Source organism: Ciconia boyciana, chromosome 13, assembly GCF_034638445.1.
Source record: "Ciconia boyciana chromosome 13, ASM3463844v1, whole genome shotgun sequence".
In the NCBI taxonomy this organism is placed as follows: domain Eukaryota; kingdom Metazoa; phylum Chordata; class Aves; order Ciconiiformes; family Ciconiidae; genus Ciconia; species Ciconia boyciana.
In genome coordinates, this window is record NC_132946.1 from 2,996,645 (window position 1) to 3,022,046 (window position 25,402).

The following is a 25,402-nucleotide window of genomic DNA, read 5'->3' on the forward strand; positions in this document are numbered from 1 at the left end:
GATCCAAACTGACCCAAGGGCTATTCCACACCACAGGGCATCACGCTCAGTATATAAAGCTGGGGAAGAGGAAGGAAGGGGGGGACGTTCGGAGCGATGGCGTTTGTCTTCCCAAGTCACCGTTACGCGTGATGGAGCCCTGCTTTCCTGGAGATGGCTGAACTCCTGCCTGCCCATGGGAAGGGGTGAAGGAATTCCTTGCTTTGCTTTGCTTGTGCGCACGGCTTTTGCTTTCCCTATTAAACCGTCTTTATCTCAACCCTCGAGTTTTCTCACTTTTACTCTTCTGATTCTCTCCCCCATCCCACCGGGGGGGAGTGAGCGAGCGGCTGGGGGGGCTGAGTTGCCGGCTGGGGCTAAACCACGACACCAGCCCTGGGGCCTTGCAGTGGATCCCATGTAGAGGGATCTGGGCACCACTGTGAGGATAATAACCAGGCACGTTCATGTTGGTTTTGTCACGGATGATGCAATGTATACATCACCGTGGACCAGAATAACTAGATTTCTTCCTATCCCCCTCTTCCATCCTCTTTGTGATAGCTGGTCAGGAGAGAGGCACTGAAGAGGGTATTCCCGTTGAGCTTGAAGATGACCAGCGAGCCTTGCCAAAATGCCGGTAGTGAAACGTTTTCAGCGGAGCAGACTGTAGAGCAGAGGAACGGGGGAATCGATAGACTTTTCATGTTGACATAGTGACTAAACGCATGCGTGATCGATGAGCGCTGCATAGCTGGAGGTACCGGGACTGGAGGATCCAGATCTGGAGGTGGATGCTCTACATCCCATAACCTCAAGAAGTTTGTTCTAAAATCGTCACACTCCTCAGTTTTACTGTATTAACATACCATTCATCCATTGAAAACCTGACGAAGCTCCAAGTTCAACTCCAGCACGCTGTGCTGAAATACAGGGACCTGCAGTGGCTAAAGCAGCCGGGACTGTGCCACTGCTGCCTGCAATGAGTGGCTTTGTCCCCCCAGTTTCTGTAGCCGGTCCCCGTGGGGCAGCCCACAGGCTCCCAGGAGGAGAGTTGGGGCCACTTCCCCATTTTTTGGGTTATGCACATCTGGGATCGGTTGTTATCTCAGAAGTGCTGCATCTGAAATGTGCCTCATTTCCTTTGGCATTAAGGGCTGCATTTGTCATCCCAGCACAGGCTACGGCTCAGATAAAAGGGAATACAACTGGAGAGTTGTGCCAAGGAGCAAAAGCACATAGAGAGGATGAAAGAGCATTTTGGGTGAGATACATGTAAATGCATTACTCATGCAAAGAAGCCATTAAAGATCATGAGGCTCGCAGATACCACAACAGCGAGGCTGGTAAGTCCCTGGATAGAAAAGCCACAAAGAACATCTTTGTGAAAAGGGGGGGAATGTATTTATATTTGCATTATAACTGTTAAACCGCAGGGAGAGCAGATGATGTGTCACAGCTCTCGGATGAATTCAGCCATCCAGAAACGCGTGTCCCCCTGTGTCAGCCCAAGGGAGGGGGTAAGGACCGATGCAGCCCTGGGAGTCCCCAGGAAAGGTTTGTCCAGGCATCCAAACCTGCATCAGGGACAAACATGGCTTGTTTATCAGGGACGAGCCCTCAGGAAGGATTTCCAGGTGGTTTTGCTCCAGGCCAGCAGCTCCCTAGCAAAGTCCTTTCCTCGGCGATGTTGCGGTGTTTCTGGCCGAAGGTTCGTAGGGTGCGACGCAAAGGGGACTGCCCGGCATCCCCAGAAAGCAGCAGTTCAGGTTCAGCTCCCATTTGGGGCAAAGATTCAGGTTTCAGCTGCTCTGTTCTTTCCCTGGGGTTCGTTCAAGCTTGGTTAGGTGCCGGTGGGATGTATTTAGACCCCAGCATTCGCCAGCTAATCCAGGACAGCAAAGCAGAGAGAAAGCACTGAAGCATCCAGCCAAACCCGAGTTTGTGGGAGGAAACCTAACCATCCAACGTAAGTGGTACTGTAGCGATATGAGGGGTTTGGGGAGGGTGAGAGGGTTCAGAGAGGAAGGTTAACTCCAAAGTCCCTCAAACCACGCTGTGACGCTTCCGTGACCAGCAGCATCCTCAGCTGGGATGCCACGACGTGTCTCCTCTGGCACCGTAATGTACCCGACTGGGCAGGGACCCTGCGCTGCTGCGTGGCGTCCCCGTCACCTGCCTCAGCCCAGAGCCCTTCCCATGACAAAGCAGGTCACTCAGTCATTAAGGTCCTTTGCCTCCCGAGATTATTGTAATTTGCGGAGTTATTACGTTGCAAACGTGGGACACGGAGTTATTTAAAGAGGTAAGTAGAAAATCACTAGCTGATAATACAGCTCGGTTTAAATTTGCGCTCATTTAAATGTCAGTCTAAACTGCCCCTTGAATCAAAGCTGCTTAAATTATTCTGAAAAATAATTGCTTCTATTCATCAGAAGAATGTGCCATGGATCCAAGTATAACATGAAGTGTTTGACTGGGGATTTTATTTTCTTTTCCCCCTTTTTTTTCAATATTGCAGTCAGAAAAAAAAAAACCCAACCTCTTTGCTCTCCCAGTAATACTCTCTTTTAACAGAGCAGGTCAATCCATCAAATTGGAGTACTGAGATAGGTAAGTTTTATCTGTCCGTGATGGATGTTGCTGCTTATGCAAATCTGTCACGAGACTCTGGCTGCAGCAGCGCTCGGCTCTTTGGGAATAGGACTTCAGTTTCCCACAGCTGAATTAAAATATGCGGCTGTCCTGGCTGAGAAGCGTAAGCGTGGAGGTTGTCTTGGGGCAGACCCTGGGGGCTTCCAGGGTCGGCACCGTCATTCCTAAAACTCGGTGTTGTAGCAGATACGTCTCTTGGGTACTGAGGATGAGCAAGCAGTGAATGGAAAGTGATGGAAGGTACCAAAATCCCATCTGCTTATAATGGTTGCAATTACTATTGCCCTTTATTTTTGCCACTTGTCGCCTCAGTTAGCTCCATGGTCCGTGGACGGCCCCGCTCAGGGTGCGCTGGGAGCTCAGCAAGCCCCGAGGGCTCGGCTGCGGCTCCTCTCCGGGGCCGGGACAGGGGCTGCTGCTGCGTTGAGGCTGCTCACATCCCCGAGACAGGGAAGACCCAGGTAAACCCAGTACCACGGGGCTGGCTGAACCGCCGCAAACGCCTGGCTGTGCTCTTTTACTCACTCAAAATTGGACTGAACCTCTTCCATTTTGGATGCATTGAGGCGTTTGGCAGAGGCTGAAAGCCTTCCCGGGGCCAGTTATGGCTGTCCAGAGCCTGCGCAGAGACCAGTCGAGCTGAGATAACTTTGCTCGCTGAGCTCAAGCATGAGTTGAGAGTTACAGTGAAAACATCCGAACATCATCAGTTAGGTTAAAGGGGCGTTTCTTGCACAGTTCAGCCACACTTCTTGGACCTATTCGTCTTCTCCAGCGCAGCACATGGCGGGAGCAGATGTTATAGACAGTAAGTCAGAAACAATTTGCCGTTTTGAAACCATCCTCCAAGCCCTGAGCTGGTGATGCTGCCGTCTGCCAGCTCCTCAAGCGGGTTACCCTTTCCTCAGCCCCCGTGCACTCGATGCAGCGCCAGGCAGTGCCTGCATTTCCTTTTCACTCAATTGCAGTTGCAAAATGTTTTCTCCCCTCTACTTCCCGAGTGACCTCAGGAAGGATCATTAGAAATGTCACAGCATAAATCCATCCAGGACCCATACGCGTGCCAGGAGCTGGCCCTTGAACGGCTCCGCTGGGCTGGCAGGGCAGGCGGTGGGTGCCCGTGCCCTGCGCCTTTCCCTTCCCTGAGAGCAGCTGGAAACCGCGCGTGGGAAGCACAGGGGCGGCAGGCGCTGGTCGGGGCGGATTTTGTGCCCAGGTAAAGTGCAAATGCAGAGGGAGCGTAGCCACGGCCGCAGCGAGGAGCAAGAGCAGCAGTGGCTGCAGGACCGAATCCAGAAGCTGTCGGAGCTCTGGACTACGGTGAAATTAGTTTCTTCCTCTAAACAAACTTCATGCCCCATGTGCATCCCTGATTTTTACCTTTGTATTAGCATTTCCCAATTACTCAATGCTTTCCGGCTGGATGACATTTGGTATTGCTGTTTATTGACCCTGGGGACCACAGCGTTAACATTATTGCTACCAAGTGACATTTACACGGACACCAACGTCATACCGGTATCAATAATGGCAGCCAAGTTTATGACACAGCATTAACTATGTGAGGTGAGAAGGGCAGCTTCTGTTATTGATGCTGATACTGTTTAAAAAAAAACACAACAACCCAGCCAGTCTTAACTTCGATTGACCAAATTTCTGGCAAGCCCGTTGCCAGGCCATGAGAGCTGGTCTTGCCGAGCAGCCGGGGCTCAGGGACCTGCAGGGTGACGCTCCGGCTGCAAACACAGGGGAGCCAGCCCAGCCGCCCTCGCTGCCTCCGTTCATATCAGATCCTCCTGCCCTGATGTTGACAGAATTGATTTTCGCCGTGCGTGAGCAGAGGACCGGGTTTGTTCTAGTGTGCCGGAGCCATTTGCTGCTCGTTGGTGGTGTTTGCTCGGTGACTCATCCCGTTCCGCCCCGGGTCGTGGGCAGCAGGACTCTGCTGCGGTGGGGAGCCCTGGGCTGGGTCACGGTTCCTCCCCACGTCATACCATGCTTGTCCGTTGCTCATCCTATCCCATAGACCATTTGCTTCGTTGTTGTTGTTATTATTGTTGCTGCTGTTGTTGTTGTTGTTATTATTATTATTATTTATTATTATTTCTCCCTCTATGCAAAGAGTGTTTTGGCTTTATCCAAAGTCCCGTGAAGTTCAGCCCAAAGCAGCTCAGCAGTCGGTGGCCGGATCCCATTTGAGGATGAGGATGCAACCGTGCACCGAAACTGCTGGGTCCTCAGGCAGCTGGTGTCGGGGCAGGTTTCGAGGGTGTCGCTGATTAAATCACCCGTGGGGTGAGAGCCGGGCAAGGAGGGGCAGGGCAGGAGTCAGAGCAGCGTTGTTAAAGCACAGCATCCCTCTTTGGCTGTTAAATACTTCATACCCGGCTGCGGGGAGAGCCCCAGCACTTGCATAATTCATGCTCCGAGGTTCTGCCTTGTTTGCTGTGGGAGCAATCGTTACTTTTAAAGGTGGCTGGTTCTCCTGCCCGGCACAAACACCGGCCACGCAGGGAACCGCCGCAAGCGTGGTTGGAAACGGGCAGAGATGGGGCAAATTCATGCCAAGAAATCCCCTGCCGAGTCGTTACCTTCTCCTCTGGGCTGATCTCGTTTGACTGCAGATATTTAGAAATCCTGGATAAAGGCTATGGGGCACATTGAATTTGAAAAGGCAACAAAATTTTAATGCGAGTGACCCAATTTTAACATGAAACACTCAAGTGGAGGGAGATAAGATCAGGCTGATGGAAACATCCTTCTCTCTGGGTGCAGTTTGGCTCATTAAAACAGGGGTCAATGCTGATAATAAATGAAATATTTAAGACTTTTGAAACCACCCCCAGCTACTCCGATGCTGTGAGGAGATGGATCCTGGCTGCGGGCTGCTGGGGGGAGGTTGCCCCCCGGCTGAGTGTCCCCCCTGCATCGGGGACCCCCATGGCAAAACCGGCTGGGGCTGCTTTACGGAGGGAGACGTTGCTGAAATGCAGCAGGTCAGGTTTTTTTCAAAGACTCGACCCTTTTTTGTAAAAATTTTGACCCAATGCAGATGAATTGTTGTAGAAACAAGAAAAAAAACTCCATGGCTGCTCTCTAAGGCCTTGCAAGCACCAACCCTGAATGCCATGATGGGATACTAACGGTGTGTAAAACGCCTGAAGCATCTAAGGTAGGGAAGAAAAACACAGTTTTTTCTCTTTCCTGAGAATCAGGTTCAAAATTCTTCCTAAATTATTGCAGCATGGGCTGTCTCAGCACAAAGTGAGCATCGAGGAGCCTATGCCAGGGAAACACAGGCTCTTTCCTGGTGCGGGCACGGTGGCATTGGGGTCACCGGTCCCTCGGGCGGTTTTTCTTGTCCCCCTACCATCTAAAGGCCGGTTCACACTATCCCTGGGGTTACTGGGGCACGTTGCATGTTTAAGCCCCACGCAGCTCCGTCTGTAGCTGAAGTGAAGGACAGGGGAAAGAAAAAGTACAGCTTCCAACAATTTCTCTTCCAGCGTCTTTTATCTTTTGGCCTTTGGTTTGCCCTTGGAAACCTGGAGGAGCATTTGGGCTCGGATGAGGTCGGAGCGAGGCGTCCGTCCCCCGCGCGGCATCTGCCTGCGCAGCTGCACGGAGGTTTGCGATCCCCGTTTGAAGGGGATCTGCAGTGGGTACAAGAGTCGTGTGCCTGCTGCGAGAGCGTTACTCGGAGCAGTTGATCCGATAATCCCCAGAGTGAGATCCACATCCCCACAAGTGATATTTTTGTGGGAAATACTAGCTATCATCCTGCTAATGCAAACACAGCCCCAGGTCCTGCTGTCCCTGCTGGCATGATGCAGGTTATTCTGGCCTGGGAGGTGGCTGAGGGGGACTCAATGGGGTGCCTGACACCCACCCCAATTTGGGTGACTCACACGGGGCTGTATTTTGTCTCCTGTGGCTTGTACCGCACTGCGTGGGTGCAAACTGGGCTTGTGAGCAGGAGCGCTGGCCCTCGCAAACCATCTCTCCAACCTCTTTCTCTGCTGATATTTCCCATCTGTAAAAGGGGATTTTTCTTACCCACCACATGGCACTTCTGCAAAGTTGAATTTATTTGCTTGCTTTTTCTTGTAAAGCACTTTGTCCCTGGCTGGATAGATGAGGCAGAGAGGACAGTCATCCTCTTCTCTTTATTTTCAGGATTCCAGCTGAGTTTGGCTTCCCAAGGGTTGCGCTTTGGAGGCAGGGAGCTGGCGGAGCGATTTAGCTGAGTGCAGGCTGGGAATGGCATGCGTTTTGCTAGGGGCACATGTAGGGAAAAGGCAAACGGAATGCAAAGGTGATGTGTTTCCAGGGGAATTGCAGCCCTGGAGCAGCTTCGTCTTTGCACTGACCTTTCTCAGAAGGGGATGCTGCGATGTTTGTCACCTGTGTGGTCCCGTGCGGGTGGCAGCTCCTACTCCTCAGCACCGAGGGCACACGGGAAGGCTGCTTCCCCTCCTCAGCCCACCTAATTCACCAGGATACTGGTGTAAATGGGAGAAGCCGTGCTTGGTCCAGACCTGCCGACGCACCGGCTGCATGAGGCCGGTGGTATTCGCTGTGAACCCACCTGTGCAGCTCCCTGCGGGAAAAGCACGTTTGCATTTACACACAGACAGAAAGCAAAAACCAGAAAGCAAAATAAACCCCAGAAGCGCTGCCCCGTCGCTTCGTACGATGCATGAGCCAAGCCCAGCGAGGGCAGGACCGGTGGCAGGCGGATGGTGAGCTGCATCTCCCCCATCTTCTCCCCGCAACCCGCTGCCGCATCACCCACCACCGAGCAAAGCTGGCGCAGGAGATATTTAGGGCTCAACCTCCCGCCCGGGGTTCAGCCCCAGCAGCGTCGTTTCGGGAAGCCGAGCTGCAGCCCTGAGTTGCCATGACACTGAGCCGCCCCCGAGGATGCAGCTGGAGCTTTCTGCCCTCCGTGACCCGTTTCCCCGAGGATTTGGCGTCTCACCCACGCGCCCGTCTCTCTCGAGCAATTACCTGCTCTGATTGCTCACCCTCGCATGTCACTGCTTAGATAGGTGCTTATATGTATTTTAATCAAGTGAGTCATGCAGGCGGAGGGGACTAGGCAAAACACTGTTTCTGTCCTTGTCTCCTTGCTGGGTAAATGATGGCTGGGAATTTAGGGAGCATGAAACGCTCTCGTTTGCGTGGATTTAGTGGATTTGGTGGCTGAACGGGTTGTGATGTGTTTTAGGGATCATTTGGGTTTATTTTGGGTGAAGTGGTAGGATCTTGATCTCTGGCCCCGGCCCCGAGACCTCCATGCACTGTCAATCAGGAATAGCACCTTTGAATTACCGAGGCTTTGAATTACTGAGGCTTTTGTATCACAACATGTGGAAACGGCAGGAACAGAGGCTTTCCTGGATGGTCTGAACCCTCCACACAAGGGCTCCAGAGCAGTCGTCACAGGCAGGAGAACCACGCTCCCCCCGACTCCTCTGGCACGGCCCAGCTGTGGGGTTCCAGCTGCAGAACTTAATCCACGTAAGATGGTGTTTTCCATCATATAATAGAAATGAAAATTCAGAGGGCAGCTCCCGAGCCGGCTCGGCGCAGCGCAGCTGTGCCGAAGTCCATTTATGTCACTTTAATCGGTACAACCTTGTTTCCTCTCAGGGCATCTCGCAGCAGTTAAGGATGCCTTAACGACACGCTAAATCCATTTGCTATCATCACCCTGGGCATTAACAGGCACTAATTTAACACAGGCAGGGGAGGTGATGTTTCCAGGGTGATGCATGCCGGCGGGCTGACGTGGGGAGGTTTTCCTGTGGGTTTGGGCGTAGCAATGGTTTGCATTGCCTTGATTTCCCTCCTAAGCTCGTTCGGGAGGTACGAGATCCACCGGGACAGGTTTGTGCTGGGGAGGCACGTGGCAGGGAAGAGCAACGGTAGCGATGGGGTTTTACAGATCCTGGTTTTATGCTCGGAAAGCCCCAAGAACAGGGGGGATTAGCGTTACATTGACTGACTTCTAACGCATCGGGAGGCAGCACAAGCATGCGCACCCCTCGAGGGGCTTTTATGCCTGTATCTTCCTTTTAGTTTGAAGTTTAATCCCCAATAGCTGCGATTTGCTGCATCCCCTGTCTCGTAACAGCCTTACAAAGCTGTGACAACAGGCAGGGAAAATGAAGCTGTCTGACAAATGACACGTGACAAGGACTTGGAGTTAACTGCTTTTAAATTCATTATGGCTCCGAAAGATTGGCTTGAGCAAGGTGAATGATTTCAGGTGCATAATGAGATGGATCTAGCCTCCTTTTACTGCCGTCGAATGATCTGTGAGCAAGTTTTGATCTCTACATTACAGTCGTTACCAAGATTTGTCAGTGAGGGGGGGTTATTGAGGACCACTGGCCATTTGCGGCGGCGGTGGCTCGGTTGTACCCCAGCGACTTTTCCCTGGCAGGACAAATGCCAACTTCTCGGTTAGCATTACCGAGCAAATACCTTTGGTGCTGCCCAGAGTGCCAAAACCAAAGACGAGGCGTTCAAAGGGCACGTGGGCAACCTGGGCACTGAACACGGCCACTGTGCACCATGTCTCTGCTTTGCAGAGAGCTGTGCTTGTGCAAGGGCCTGGGGAGCCGCACCAAGGTTTCTGCGTTGCGTGAGGACGAACATCACAACAGGGAAGGCTTCCAGGTTCGGGATGTCCTGGCTGTAGCACATATGGCACATCTGCGAGGCCCAGGGCTGCAACCTGCCGTGCTTCAGCCAAAAATCGTCTGGCGAGGCCAGATCCAGGAGCTCTGCCCCCAGATCAGCTCCCCGATCTCTGGCTGTGGACGGCAAAGGGAATTATTCCCATTTTGGGGGAGAAAGGCACATCATGCAGCAGACCAGCAGAACAGCCTGTTGCTCAAGGTCCATTTGGGGGTGGTACCGGCTTGGAGTCCCGTTATGGTTATTTTATAGCAAAGTAGTGGGATGCAATCATTCCAGTAACTCAGGCTAATCCTTTCTTAAACAAGAATTCTCTGCAGTCAGCCCCATCTCCAAAGACATGTGCCAACTTGGTGTCTTTCAGGCTGAAATATCGCTTCTGGTCTGCGTGTTTGTGGTGCTGTTGGGGAGGTATATATTTCTGAAGTGCAGCTGCCTCATTTTGTTTTACAATTCATAAGCAAACGAACCCGAATGATCCAGTGCAGTATGGGCACTAAAAATAGCTTTAATCAATCAACTTTTTAAAAATAAGAATGTTCCTTAAAATTATGCCAGCACCAGCCAGCGCTGCCTCTTGGGAATTTTATTCTGACTCATTTTTCTTCCAGTTCTGTTCTTTCTTTTTATTCTTTTCCTGCTCCTATTTACCAAATATCATTGAGTTTGGACTGTTTTCTGTTACTTAGCATGCAGGATGAGGTGGATATTGCAGACTTTTAAAGCTATTTTTGTCGCTGGTGGCATGAAGGGATGGGCAGCATTATTACTGTAATTTGCCGGTATTTGGGCAGCACCCCTAAATACCAGTAAAACAGGCACTAGGTACTTTGAATTCAATATTTCGATGCTGGAGCAGCTTCCCACCCATACCCAAACCTTTCAGGGTGGCCCGTCCGTCAGTCAGAGGACATGGACCCACAGATGCGGTGGCAGTGCCGTGGGGCTTGGTGGGACAAAGCAGCAGCCGTGCCCACCCCATCCCCTGCTCTCTCCCCATCCCCATCACCTTTTCCTGCAAGTGCTTCGATGCTCCACAGCTTTGCAGGAGCCCCATTGCCATCTCATGCAGCGGCTGCTTTGGGGTCTGACCAGGCACGTGGGCATCCTCATGGCCTCGGGGTCTGCTGGAGCACTCGGGCGGAGGAGCGAGCCCCTCTCCTGCCTCCCCGAGCTCTCCTCCTGCAGCCAGTCGCACTCTTGCCGCTGCCGGGGGACAGAGGCCGGGTTGGGCGGTTTACAAGCAGGTCCTCGAGGTTTCCGACCGGCCCCGTTTCCAAAGGCAAATAAGGCTGTGGTTTTGCAAAGGAGGAATTACACGCCCGAGTCCTGCTGCTCTCCAATGAGCAGGTTATACCCAGCTCACCAAGAGCGCCCAGAAAATCCCAGTCTCTCAGATGTGTGTGTGTATATATATATGTGTGTGTGTGTATATTTAGTGCATTAGTCACGTCCTAGGCTATAAAAACTGAAACTTCAGTTGGCTGCTTCTTCTGTAAACATATGTTCTCCTTGTAACTATAGCTTGGCTTTTATTGCTTTGTGTTATTCCTCAGCATAGTGTGCAGTACGTACAGATACAATGACAGTAATAATCACAATACTGCCAAATCCAAGCGTTTAAAATAATGGGTTAAGTCTCCAAAATCCCCTGACTGGCTTAAAAATAATAAGATTATGTGAAAATAGTAAGCGCCATGATCTTGTCTTGCTGCTTTTCAGTTGCTGAGTGTTTAGGCTTTTGGCTCCTGCCTCTCTCCAACGTGGGCATTTAGAAATGAGGGCTGGGGTTGGAGAGGGGAACTTTTAAATGAAGCTGAGACTGATCCCTCTGAAGGACCTGGGAGTTTGAAGCAGCGTGTCCTTCATCACGAGGCATGGGATGAAAGCAAGGAAGTTTGCGACACAGTGGTTATATGGCCCCGGCATTTTTTACTGTGTTTATTGCAGAAATATTTTTAGAATTAGAGTGACGGATGGTAGAGATTATCTCCCTGAAAATGGGGAGGCGCAGACTGGCTGAACTGCGTAGCGGAGGAGGCCGGTTGCGTTATGGTACGTCTGAGCCTGACCCATACCCACGGCGCTGGAGGGTTCTGCGCTCGTTACTTGGAGCGGGGAAATGACTGATGCAAAGTGAACGAGAGACAAACCAGGGCTGCAGGCGTGGCAGTCTGCTCTCTACCTATGCAATTTTAAAAGAGATATCAAAAACCTAGTTTTCTAACAAGACACGCAGTTTATTTTTCTTTCATTTTTATATCTACGAGGGCCTTCAAATTTTTAAAGAAAATACTATACCTTGACCTGCAGGCCAAGAAATCCCCTTATAGCATTGCACAAATGTGTAAGGATCTGAAAGTATTCTAGAAAGAGGAGCTATCCACATTGTTTTGCTGGCTAAAATGCGTGAAACGGACATCCAAGTTGCATCATTGCAGTTAATTTTACTTTTCTCTTTGGGCCAAGAATCGGAGGTTTATGGTGGGAAGGAGCTGGGGGATGCTGGGTTTGGGTTTGGCGTTTTTCAGTTCAGCAGAGTCATTCTTTTCTTCTGTCTGCAAGTGTCACGGTGTACAAACCATCTCCGGAGGAGATGGAGCCGTCAGGCCTGGCTGGGGCTGCTGTTCCAGTTTAATTAGATCCGTGCCTAAACCAGTTGAACTAAACGGATGCAAAGGACAGCGTGAGCGCTATGAGCTCGGTAAGGACACAGCTTATTTCTGCTTTTGCTTGTTTGTTCTGTTGCCATAAACTCAATGGAATTAAGTCTCTTTTAAAGTTAAATGTGAGGGTCTGGAGGCCAGGGTGTTAAAGTTCTCCCTCTGGGGTTCGTCCTTGCGACCCGTGGGCAGGTCTGCGTGCCACCGGCGGAGGTGCGGCAGTGACACCGGTCTGCCCTATTCCTCCGCTCCTCGGTTTGGGGCCTGAGGTCAGCAATGCAAAAAGTCACAAGTGCACTGCTTGAAAAAGGGAGAGAGGAAAAGAAGTTAAACCAGAGGCCAGATGCAAACTTCTCTTCAGGAAGCACTTGCTGCTCTAAGAAAAATTGTTGACGCACCGTTATGAAATGCCGTACCACTGCAGGTGTCCTCGGCCAGCTCTTCACCCTAAGATGCAAAGCGACTCTGATGTCCTGGTCTGCTCTGGATCCACCAGAGAGCAGGTTTAAAATCAAAATTTTTTTTTTTGTGTTTGTTAGCCGGATTTCTTAATTAATCGGTAATGTCCTTAGGAGATGAGAGTCTTGCTCTGTTGCTGCCTCGGTGATGGAGGAGCCCTTTCTAACCCCACTGCCGGTGGCAGAGGGCAGGCGTTGCTGACGGAGGCAGGAGGTGCCGGGAAGTCTCCCTCTGGGCAGGACACATGCACAGCTCCTACCCAGTTTTATTTTGGGTTGCCTCCTCCTCAAACACGTCCACTGGCACTGATACCAGTGGCTAGGTGATGTGGAGCCGACGAGTGGCCACCGAACCCCAACTCTCTGCGTTGGGCTCCTGCCGTTCACTTTTACTGCTGGAAACACTCGCACCATCTTGAGCAACGGTTTCAACACAGCCTTGAACTCCCATCTCTCTTTTTAAATCAAGTCAAGGCCTTACCAGCTAAACTGGCACGGCAGAGGTCAGCGGGAAAAGCGGGTCTTGCCAAGCTGAGATATCTTCTGGCAACCTGAGCTCTTCACCCTCGAGCCACTGGTCTTTGCCTGGAGGCGATTTCAGTAAAACCGTGTGAAAAGCTGTTGGGGAGCATCAGCATCAGGAGAGCATCAGCATCAGCCGTTGCACTAACAGCAGGTGGGGCCAACAACATTTTGGCACAGAGCCTGGTTTCTGTGTGCCACTTCTAAACCCAGGGCTAGATTTCAGCATACGGGGCTGTGTCAATCCCGCTGTGCGGCCGGGAGCAGCCCCCCTGGACGGGCAGGACTCTGCCGCTCCCCAGCTCCTGCCCAAAGGGTATCCAGGGGATTTGAGCTCAGCCCAGATAAGCCAGAGATGTCATTACGCTGGAATTTGTGGCAGCGGAAGAAATATTAAGCAAATCTTTTGCAATTATCTTTGCCTCCAACGGTTAGTCGAGCTCTCCCCTTTGCATCTTTTTCTTTTCAAATCTAGTCGCAAAGTTGGCTGCTTTTAAACTGGGTGGTGCTTCGGTGGCCTCGAGAGCAGCAGTTGCCATGGTAACTCAGAAGTACCCATTTTTGCACAGTCACGGTTTCAGCGGGTCGCAGCCACCGCTCTGCCGGAGGACCAGGAGGATCCCGAGCCAGTCCCGTCCCAGCTCCAGCAGCGCCGGAGCCAGTGCCACTCGCCGTTTGAGCAGGAGCCCTGTACGGCTGAGTTCGGTGTGACCATCCTTCACCCTCTTTGACCTCCTGGTTGCAAAAAAGCTGAGCACGGTGCACGGCAACGCTGCAGGGTCACCCACGAGGCCGTTCTGTGCCGTGGGGCTTCTGTCTCCAGCCACATCCTTGCTATTTGTGCTGGCACAAGCCCGCCATCGCATTGCTGTGGACTTTTTTCACTTTTTTCCTCTCTCTTTTTCTCTTCTGGGTGTTTTCCCATCAGTCTCAATATGGGGTTTTGCTTTTTTGCTGGCCATTTCGAATTGCCCAGGCTCCGTGGGGAGGATGCTGTGAAAAGATGCCCTGTATGATCCCACCTGGCAAAGCAGCATCACCTCCCGCTGCCCGGGGGGTTTGCTTTGGAGCATCTCCACGTGGCTGCTGAAGGCTGGATGGCTTCGGGGGGGGCTGGAAAACCAACCAGCCAGGGGTTAAATCACAGCTTTTGGGGCTCCTCCAGAGCCAGGAGCAAGGAAGGGGGGAGTGAACTGAAATTCCCTTGAATATCTGTGCACCAGAGGGAGGGAGGATTAGTCCCATTAGGGCAGAGCACTCGGGGTAATCCCACTTTCAAATTAGGGATTTCACTGTCATTAATCTGATGTGAAAATAAATAGGGCGGGAGCTTAATGCCTTTGAGGGAGCCGCAGGTGCAGGAGAAGGTGGGCTGAGCAGGGACAGGACCGATCGGCTCAGAGCCCTCCAGCTCCATCCCCTCGGGAAAGGTCCTGACACAAGGGAGGAGGGGAGCGTCCCTGGGAAACGTCCGTCCATCCGTCCGAGCCCTGAGCGGGGGCTTCCTCCTCCCTCCTCCAGTCCGTTCTCCAGCCAAAGCAAAACTGTTCCCTACAGTGGATTTTCGTCCACCCTTTCAGACTTTTCTTCAAAGGCAGCACAAGTTTTCTTTTGTCTCTTTTCTTTCTACGTGCGGCAGCGTTGCCGTTTTCCATCTCGCGGCTGTGCCTGACCCTTGCTGACTACACTGACAGCCTCTAAACATCTGTGACCACAAAGCTATGGGAAAACCTTTCTTTTTTCTGTTAGAAAATTAAAACAACTCTTCTGGCGTCCTGAAAGACACTGAATTCTGCTTTGGTGCTAGAAGGACAGGAGACAGCGGTGGCTCTGCCTATCTTTAAGGAATCGGGGCACTCATTTCAATTCCAGTGACAATTGCTCTCAGGCAGGTGACTATTTAACCATAAAACCCACAATTAGATCATTTAGAAGAAAGAAGTTTTTCAGAGATATGGTGAGCAGAGCACCTGAACAAAGGTCTGGGTTAGCTCAGCAGAATGAGGGCTTCACCCTGCAAACATCTTCAGCCTTAGGCTTCAGTCGCTCCACTGAAATCGAAAACCAGGGGCAGATGCTGGATCCAGAGGGCAGGCAGGTTTTCTGCTCGGAAAATTTTCTTTTTGAAATGTTTGTGGTTTTGTATCATGATGAGAGCGATCTGAGGACCAAACAGGCACTGACCCAGAAGTCAGGAAGAGCCCAGGATGTGGGAGACCCTGGCATCCATCAGGGTTTCCCCATACTCCTGAGGACTCCCTTCTGCAACAGGCTGTGCCTCTGCCTTCCTAGGGACAGACTCTTCCATGTTTTCTGTGAAAAAGTCCATCCTGATCAAATGTTGCCATCAAAAGTGGTCCGTGCCAACAATTCACTTTTGACAAATCAGTTTTTTCTAACGGAAAACAAACCTAATTCTTGATGAATTGTGCTAGAAACGAGGGCTCAGGCAGTGGAGAGCAGGATGGAGAACAGTAACGCAACCAGCAGCCCTTGGTGGATGGTGGATTCGGAAGCCTTGTCACTCCTGTGGCAGGGACAAGCTTGGCTGTACGCTCCCCATTGCTGGAGCGGCAGGGGATGGAGCCGGCACGAGCAGGATCAGTGTCCTGGGAGCAAGGTTGGAGCAAAGGGCCATGGTATAGTGGTGGTATCTGCTTAGGGACATGGTGTAGTGGTGGTCTTGGTAGTGTTAGGTTTACGGTTGGACTCGATGATCTTAAAGGTCTTTTCCAACCTATACGATTCTGTGATTCTGTGAACCAGGTACAGGGCCAGTGCGCTTCCCTCCTCCAGGCAAAGCAGGAGACCTAATTCACCAACATAGTTACACCTTTTTTTAACAGTTCAAAATCCACATGCTTTTATTTTTTTACTTTAAGGGAAAAAAAAAATATCTGCAAGTATAATAAGTGAAATGAACGCAACTGCAGGCACCCTGGGAATAGCGCAGGAGCCGTGTTTACAGGGAGTTCCACAGGAATCCCGTCAAGCAATGCAAATGTTGTAAGTAGGATGCGGCCACGGGTTGGGCTTTGTTTGGGTCTGATGCGGGCTGTTTTCTCTGTGGAGCAGGATTACCACTCTGCTTCTAATTAGGCAAAAGGGAAGGGGATCCAAAGAGCCCCTAAAGATGTCAAAAATCAGAAAGAAGTCACTGAAGGGAGGGAGAAATGAAAATAAACTGACATTGGCATTTCAGTGATGCACAAGTGCTCCAGGGCTGTGGCCGGGAGCTTTGCCTGCTCCAGCTCCTTCTGCATCGCTGACGGGGCGACCTGGGTTTTTATTTCATTTGTTTATTTGATTTCATGCATTTCCATTTTAGACAAGTGGGTTTCCAAGTCTGACGTGTTTGGTCTCCAGCATGGGCTCCAAGGTGTTCCTAGCTCTGAATTTTCCAATTAAAGCCCTCTCTAAAACAAGGTGTGGTTTGGGTTCAGGTTTTAGGGAAGCTGCAGGACCTGAGCCTGCTGATTTCTCTTTTTTCTTTTAATCTGGATAAATGAGAGCATGTGTGCAAAAGTAGTTTGAGACTGCAGCCCTGCACTTGCCTAATCTTACGCTGAGATAAATCTTATGCTGAACTGCTAAAATGCCAGATAAAATACTTCTAAAAGCATCAGGGATAAATATAGTAGGTATTTTTGTTCAGGTTTCCAGAGCAGGAGAATTGTTGTTATCAGAAATAAGACAATGTCTATGTGCTGCTTTCTCCGTGATCCCTTGCTCACATACGCTTGTGTGTTTGAAAGCATAAAGGTTTATTCATACACAGATGTTTCCAATTATTTTCCTAAGAACAGTTCTCTCATTCATGCTTAATTTGTGAAACTCCTGTTTGGTTCCCCCAAATCTTTTTTTATTGTTTTTAATAGTCATACCAGCAGCAGTAATCATAAGCTCTGGGCCTATTTTGCTCTGATGCAAATCACCACTTACTACTTTGAAACTATTAATGTTAGTGCAGTTGAGCACTGGTGGGTCCTGTAAGAGAATATGGTCTTTTTTTTGGTGACTGGAGACATCCAACCTTGAGCCCTTTCCGTCCCTTTCGAAGCCTGTGCTGTGCGCCCTGCGTCCTGGTTTACATCCCGTATCCCAACATGCCGCCATCCTTGGCCCTAGCAGCTTGTGCCACCAGCTTGGCTTTGTTTTGCCTTCATCCCCAGTCACGATGTAGAGCTCGAAATGGACTCCATAGCTCCTTGAGACTTAGAAATGGGGTAGGAAGGAGATAGCCTGCATTCAGCACTCATTCCCATGACTCGAGATGGAAACAAGGAGAGCAACCTCACTGGTTGGAGCACAGAACCGGGCACAAGCCAGGTGTTTGATGGTGCCTGAATTAATTCATCTTTCTTTGTCTTGCTTTCTTTAGCTTGGTTATGAAAGAGTTAGTGCTAGCAGATATGTGGGGTGATTCACTTGTAAAACCTTTTGAGATCTGGAGATGAAAGTTGCTGTGGGAGGAGGACGGAGGCGGTTGTGCTCTCAGCTGCCCCAGGCATGCATGAAGTACAGAAGAGAATGGCGGTGTGCAGGACTTGAGATGGAAAGCGAAGCCATGGGCCTAGTTGTGCTTCTCTGACTTTGCTGCTGTGTAGGAAGCGAAAGACATCCTTTGTCCCTTCATCTCAACAGGACTACCCTTTCTAAGGCCTTCTCCTCAGTTGCCAAAATCTTGGAACCTTAGCAAATCTGGGATGTTTGGTGGTGTTTTCTTTTGTGCTTGCATGAGGAGTGAGGGCTTTTTGACGTGTAAATAGCGTGGTGCTTCAGCTTCCCCCCTCCCGATGGCTGCTGAAACGTGTGCTCTCCTTAACGCCTTTCTCTTACCTGGTTCGAGCACGTCAGCATGCTGGTCATCCTCCTGAACTGCGTCACCCTGGGCATGTTCCAGCCCTGCGAGGACGTGGAGTGCCAGTCGGAGCGGTGCACCATCCTGGAGGTAAGGATCCCCTGCTGCCCCACTTGCCTGGGACGTGCGGGTTGCAGGGGGGTGGCCGTGCTGGGAGCCGGGAGCCCCATCTTGTCCCTTTTCCCCAGGATCCAGCCATGAAAGCCCTTCCCATAGAGATGGTTTTTCCAATAAGCCACACTTCAGCATGCTAAGTCTGTCCTCCGAGGAGACCTCCTGCCATGGCCCTAGGTGAGACCCAAAGGCCGACTGATTTGGACTTACCCCAGGAAGATCCTTTCTCTACACAATTAATAAGGGTAGGGGGGCTCAAAACTGGGGATCCAGCTCCCACTGGAGGTGTTGAACACTTTTTAATTACAGGATGGCCTATGCCACAGGGAACCTCTTGCTCGCAGTCAGTCAGTTCCACCCCAGCCAGGTCACTGCCGGCATCTCTTGGATTGCTGCAGTCTGTTCTGTGCAATACGGCACCGATGGCTTTGCCATTTTATTCCCTTCCTTATGAACAAAAAAGCATGGGACAGGCCTGTGCCTGCTCCCCTCTGCAGCGGAGCCCACCAGCTGAAGTGCAGCATTGCCAAGCGCCAGGATAACTGACCTTTGGGAGAAGCACACGTGTACAAAGCTCGCAGCCCCTTGTTTGTTGGCCACCCCAAGCTTAGTGGGGCATCGTGCTTATCACTTCATCCCTCGCTGTGTCCTGGCAATCCCCTCACCGCCATATGCCCGCAGGATTCGTTTTGGAAGCACATCCCGGCAGCATCTGGTGTGTGGGCTGCACCTTGGCTCTGGGCTTCCTGCAGCAACTCAATTCTCAGGCTTGGAACCAACTTTTGTTGTTTCTAATGCATTACATCAACCTAGGCAGGGACTACCAACATGTGGTAGTGTAACGGGCTTGGTTCGTTTGAATCCCGCACAGATCTGCTGCTTTACTTCCCTTTGGGTGTTTCAGCTGTACAAGAAGGCCAGTGGGATCCTTCCAACCAGCTTCTCCTGCCTCTTTCAAAGATCGGTCCAGAACTGCCTGCAGATGCCAGGAATAGCAGAGTTTATCATCAAACCCTCTTTCAGCCTTAAAAGAGGATCTGTTAAATGCAGAGCCAAGTAAACCAGACGAATTGAGAAACCACTATAGGTTTGTTACGGAATGAGATCAATTTTGGAGAAGCTGTTGCTACCAGAGGCATCCAGCACAGGGATCGTCTCAGAGGGTCAGGCTCAGGGTTGGTGTGACGTGGCATCCAGAGGTGGCACAGGAAGATGTCACGCTGCAGGCAGCCATGGGCTCAGCTGGCCCCAGAGAGCCCATCAGAAAGTGTCCGCTCTCTCCTGAAAGGTTACCCTCCATGTGCCTGCCATTCTTCTGCGTGTATTCACCCGCGTGGGACTTTGTTTGGAGGATGCCCGTCCCTGCCAAAATGTCCAAGCAGACAAAGGGAATCCTGCTTGGACGAGGAGGTGACATTATTGAATGCTCCTTATTTGCTTCCTTTTTTTAATAATTTAATCAGGTTGCAAACACATGGCTTGCATGGTCTGTTCTCCTCAGAACAGACACTCATACCTCTGCAAGGAGCCCAGGCACTGAATTTGGTTTCTAATACCGGCTTAATGATTACAACATATATTTCAAAACCCAAAGTATTATCCTGAAAGGTTTGCAGGCAGAAAAGGATGGCAAGTAAAGCCATCGTTATGCCTCACCCTGTCACAGCTTGCAGGAGGGAATGGAAGCCAGAACGTGACGTAGGAAAGCCTGAACTCCTTTATGGAGGCATTTGGATGCCAGTTATTAAATGAACTGAAATAATGGAGCAAAACTTCAGTGCAGTTTATCAAGGGAAAAGTTGGTTGATAAAGCCAACAGCCAGAGAAGATGGTGCTCACACGCAGCCACGCAGAGGTACATGGATGCGCAGTGGGAACTTGGCTGCCATGTGGATGCTCTGTTAATTTTACCATTAATCCACTCAGGCCTCAAATTGAAAGTGCCAGAGACGCAATACCAAACAGTATGGTCGTTAGGAGAGTGGTTTGGACAGCAGCAGTCATGTCTGCAGATCGAGAAGTTCCTGTGCTTTATCAAGTCTGTTAGTCAAAACAACAAAGCTTCTGCACGTGATTTAAAAGCAATCTGTATCTCCTGGTGTTCAAGTTTACAGGCAACTGTAGAAGAGTGTTTAGAACAGAGTCCATTTCATGGTATCTTCAAATACATCCACATTTCATGCATGGACATGTGGTCTCCAGGACGGCTGGAGAAATCCCAGCTGTCCAAGTCCCCACTACCCTACAGAAGTCATTCTTTAAGTAAAGGCTGAGGCATGTTCTATAGGACAGCACTGGATTAATTTGTGCATCTTTATTTTCTCTTCTTGTTTTCACAGTAATCTAAAACCCAAAATTCTGACCTTCATCAAGAGGCTCCTGTGCTTGGGCACACAGCCTTGCCAGCGGGATGCCCGGAGCCTCTGCACTCCGAGGAACTGCTCCGGTCATTCCTTACATGCAGCAGAACTGCCCTTATAGTTACTGCTTCAGCCTCTGCTTCATGTGCACATTCACTGTCCGCTGGGTCTGGGTCTGTGAGTAGGAACCTGGTCCCTTCAGGAGTCCTTGAAGGCATCAGAGGTGAAGCACATCCCACTGTTAGATGGGACAAATTCTTTCAAGGCGGTATGAGCTGCCCAGTCTGGAAACGCAGCTTCCACTGCAAGTTGCTGAGACCTCCTGGACCCAACCACAAGCTGCTGTTGAATGCATAGGTTTTAAATGCCAGGTTTTATTTCTGAGTTCGTTAGGTGGCACTTTGGTACCAGTGCTTTGCCTCGCAGCGTCTGCCATGGTATACAGAGTGCCTCTGTGGTGGGAGTGCTCATGTCTCTGCTTTCCCTTTCCCTGATAAGAAAGCACAGCAGAACTAACTGTAATAATCTTTTACTGGTCTCCAGGCATTTGACGACTTCATTTTCGCTTTCTTTGCGGTGGAGATGGTCATCAAGATGGTGGCTCTGGGGATCTTCGGGCAGAAGTGTTACCTTGGAGATACGTGGAATCGCCTGGACTTCTTCATCGTGATGGCGGGGTCAGTAACAAAACCTCATAAATTTGCTCTTTGCAGTGAAAGCAAGAACACCCCGGAGAGCCAAATCTGTAGGTTGTCCTGGCCAGTTTTCATAATGTCTTATGAAAGCTGCCAGGCTCAAGCCAAGGCAAAGTCTCATAAGTCTCATTTGGTTTCACCTCTGGCAACCACGCCAGATTACGGGGTGGGGTACGAATGTCAGGGCAAAAGTCATCAGGTTTTCAGTAGCAATCCTTCCGCCAGAGCCATCTCTGTCAAATCAAGAGCACGCTGATCTAGTCCTTGCGACGGCCAGTATGTCCCAGTGCTCGCGGTTAAGACTGTTGCCTGCAGAGCGGGTGGAAAAAGCACACGGCAGCTCAGCCCCGCTCCTGCTATGTGACACCATTAGAGTGAGGCAGAGAGGCAGAAATGGGCCAGACAAGGAGACTCTAGCCCAAAAATCTGGTTCAGAAGGTTGAAATCCCAGTGGAAGAAGCTGGCCAGAAGTTGACCCAAATTACAAGTGTGTGCAAATGCCTCCTGTAAACTTCTCTTGGTTTACATTTTAATACTGTCTCCCACAGCTGCTTATTTGTGCAGGATGTGTTAATAAACAGATATAAGGAAGATCTGGGTGCTTTTGACACCAGTTCCCTCACACCCATAGGAAAAAACTGAGTGGATAAAAGCTTGGCAAGTCTAAAATTTTTTCCTATAAATAAATGGATTTTAGAAACCCCAGGCTCTCTTACCTGCTTAGCATACCTTAGAAAGGGATAGACTGCTCTAATTGCAAAGCTCTGCCTTATTTCTGAATTCCTGGGTTTATAATGACCAGCCTGGGGTTAATTAGAACATTCCTGTAATATGTTGGGGTACTTTTACCCTTCCATTAGTGATGTACAATCTTCACTGCACTAATGGAGTCTTGCTCCATGTTATTTGTCTGGAATACAATTAGGAATGGCCTTACTGGTTTGAATAAAACATGAGCTCTCCTGCACAGAGCTTCCTTTGAACCCGTGTGCAGTTACAGCCCACGAAAGAACAGCAGGGACAACAAAAGAAGCAGTTAATTATTTTTTTTCTTTCCAAAGCTGGTGCAGCGTTTAAACCAGAAGTAGTAGGGGAAGAGCAAGGCTGTAGTTGCAGGGGGAACTTGGGATCAGAAATCTGCCATCCATAACCAACGTGCCGACAGTGTTGCCCCATGCTGAACCTGCAGGATGAGCTCTCCTGATGGGCGAGCAGAGGTTCCCCACATCATCAAACTGCTCATCCCAGCAAAGCAGGAGACTAAAATAGCGCGTGCAGGCAGAAAGGCTGAGCCCTCTGCTCATACCTCAAAGTCAGGTTTGGCACCAGGATCTTTGTTCACATAGCACCTGGGACGAGGGGGAAGGTGGCTGGTGAGTCAATTTGGTAGTTTGCCAGGCATTTCCCCACCCTCCGTGGCTGGCATACGTTTGAGAAGGATGAAAACAGCGGAAGCACCAGGAGACCCCGATGGGAAGCCCTGCTGTCGGTCTGGCGTTACTCAGGCTGAAGATGAGAAGAGGAACGGCCCCTTCTCTGGCTGATCCTGGGCTATCTCCAGGTGATTTTGGTGTATTTGAGCCGTACCTGTGACATTATTTCCCATCTCTCAGAAGAGAGGCTGGTCTGGGAGCGGGGCTGGCCGGTAATGCTGGTGGAGGGCAAGGAGAAGCTGTGCGATGGGCTGGGCTTCTCCACCTCTCCCACCACCCCTGTTCGATCCAGTGTCTGCTCCTAAAACTGGAGGTGATTTAGCAGGGAGCACGCTACTGGAATAACAAGAGTTGCTGTTTCCAGCAAGCGGATGGATGTGATGAAGTTATTATGAGGCTTTTTCTGATAAGAAGGGAAACAAGTGATAGGCAGTGCTGCCTGCTTTGTTTGTCCCATTCGGTCTCCTCAAATAAGCTGATTTGGCTTACTGCAAGTATACCAAAGAGAGCAGAGGGTAAGCAGGGAAACTACAAAATAAACATATCTTCTGCCTCTAGCAACAGATTGTGTCTGAAGTTTGTTCCAGCACTGAAAGCCCTTTCATGTTTTGTTCGCCTGAGAAATGTACCCTGGAAAATTTCAGACCGAATGGAGCTTACAGCCTTTCAGTCTGTCCAGCAGCCAAGTTGAAAGTATTTCCTGCGTATCAAAAATGTTGTCCACAAGAGCTGAAACCAGAGAGGTTTCTTGTGCATGCAGTCCCTGGAGACATTGCAGGCTCATATGATATGCTTTGGACATCTGTAACTTGACAGCTGAAGGATTGGAAACTGTTCATGGTAGAAGACATCGCAAAGGGTTGTTCCTCCTTTTTTTCAGTACCCAGAGGCTGTAGGAAATCTACCAAGTGCTGGTCCACCCAGACCTCTGGTCCCTGCATACCCAAAATTTCCAGCTCCAGCAGGTTTCTGTTGGGCATTTCCAGGGTATTCTGGGTTTAGAAGGGTGATATGAGAACAGGACCCCAAGCTTGGCCTTGGCAAAGAAATCTGACTTTTTCATGAAGGTTTCAGATGTTTTCACCGCTTGTAGAAGGTCCAGTCTGGAATCCCTCAAGTTGTTTCAGGTTGGCTTCAGTGGGCAATGTAGATTCCCCCTAAGACTTACTTTCAAATCCTAAACAGAGTATCACGGAAGTCCAAAGTATCAGGGTCAGAAAGTCTGCTTCCTAGACCGAATCCTGGATTATTCATCTTTTATCAGCCCCATTGAAACTCCAAGGGCCAAGTAAACGTGAGGCCCCAGGAGCTGGCCCTTTAACACGCTAATAGTTGCATGTGCTCTCTGGAGTACTAAACCAGCTCCCACTGGAGCATTTCATACTCCTTTTACATGCTATTAGTAGTTCAAAAACTGTATCAGTTACACTAAAATCCACTTACTCAGCCACCCGATAAATTGCGAGCGTGCTGTATTGGGACCACGCCAGCAAACAGATTCCAGCTTCGGCACTATTCACTTCAGGGACTTTAAACAATGCTTTGTCTATTCCTGCAAGGTCTGTTTAGAGCAGACACCTGGTGCTGGCTCCAGGCCCCTCGACGCAGGTGTGAACGGGCATTTCCGATGGCTTTTCCACTGTGTGGTCCTGCGTGCGGCTCTGGGCTGCTTCCCACTGCTCTGCTCCGGCTGCTTAATGAACACACGTTAGATTTAAAACCTGTTTTCGTGCCGTGCTGAGTTTTAAAGCTATTCATCATGTTCGGCTCAGTTCCTACGTACGAGCTTTAAGGTGGTTTTGATTTATAAAGACTCACTAACTACTTCAGGAAAAAAAAATATATCTCTGGAAGGTTATCAGTAAAAACAGCTCAAAATCACCAGGGCCTCTGCACAGCAAATTAAGGCTAAGGGGCCAAAGTCACCGCAGTGCAACGCCAGTGATATCGTGGGGTTACACCAAACAGCTTCAGGACAAAGACAAAAGAGAAGCAAACATCAGAACATCTAGATATTCCCAATTAAACTTTGTAGAGCGGGGCAAGGCATCAAATACGAAGTGCAAGGCGCTGGCAGAGCAGAGCACAGGCACACGGGCAATGATATGCCTGAGCAAGGCTGGCCCAAAACCAAACCTTCCTTGCTGTTGCCTGAAATCCATTCAGCTGTTGCTTCTTGATGGCACATAACAATTTTGGTCCATCCTGGATGCAGGATGCTTCAACTGAAAATCTCTCTTTCCACTGCAGCTTCTGAAGCGCCTGGTTGCAGCAGTTTAGCTTGTATTTGCTTTCCTCCTTCCATATCTGTTTGTTTATTTTAAAAAACAAAACAAGAGCTCTTTCTCCATGGGATCCAACAGCTTACTCGCAGGGTTGCTTTTGATGCTGTTATGTTGTTTGAACAGGCGTGGTGAGAGATTTGTGACATATTTACAAGTGCTTCCCTGTAGTCAAACTCATAAATTGTAATTACAGCCATGCTAACTAGCCATAACCCCATTAAAAAAACAACACTACACACATTTGCCACTCATTGCTATAAAAGAGCAAGAAAACTGACTTAACTTAACGTCCTTCCCAGCCTGGGAGAGAAATGTTTATGTGAAATGGAGACGGAGCATGAAAAAGAAAATGTTCCCTATTCTTAATAATAAAATGGAAACCAAACTACTTTAATGTCATTTGTCGGCTTGGTCATTCACATTTTTGTCACAGGGGGAGAGATAAGCTGGCGTGAAAATACGCTGGGGTGCTTGTAGGGGGTATAATATCAGAAACATCTTATTGACTTTGAGCTGCATGGAGTTGAGCAGTGATCTCCCCGGGAAGGCTGCGGATGCGCCGCCAGCCGGAGTGCGACGAGCTAATGGAAAGGGAGAGCAGCACGGCTGCGGGGACTGAGCAGGTAGCTGGGGGCTCCCCCGATTTCTGTGGCCCCCATTTTGCAGCTC

At 50.1% G+C, this 25,402-nt stretch overlaps 1 protein-coding gene across 6 annotated transcripts in view; it reads left to right on the forward strand.

Annotated features, from left to right (window-relative positions):
* CACNA1H (calcium voltage-gated channel subunit alpha1 H) overlaps positions 1–25,402 on the forward strand; it is a 260,228-nt gene that overhangs the window by 114,311 nt on the left and 120,515 nt on the right. For 4 of the 6 annotated variants that reach the window (XR_012044869.1, XM_072877585.1, XM_072877586.1 and 1 more), the window contains exons 3-4: positions 17,824–17,936; positions 20,864–20,997. Coding sequence is in view for 5 of the 6 variants with exons in the window: in XM_072877585.1 (XP_072733686.1) it covers positions 17,824–17,936; positions 20,864–20,997 (247 nt within the window). In the remaining variant the exon portion in view is untranslated. Of the gene's footprint in view, positions 1–17,823; positions 17,937–18,034; positions 18,138–20,299; positions 20,998–25,402 lie in introns of those variants that run through there. The other 2 variants (XM_072877589.1, XM_072877588.1) reach the window with 2 other exon arrangements.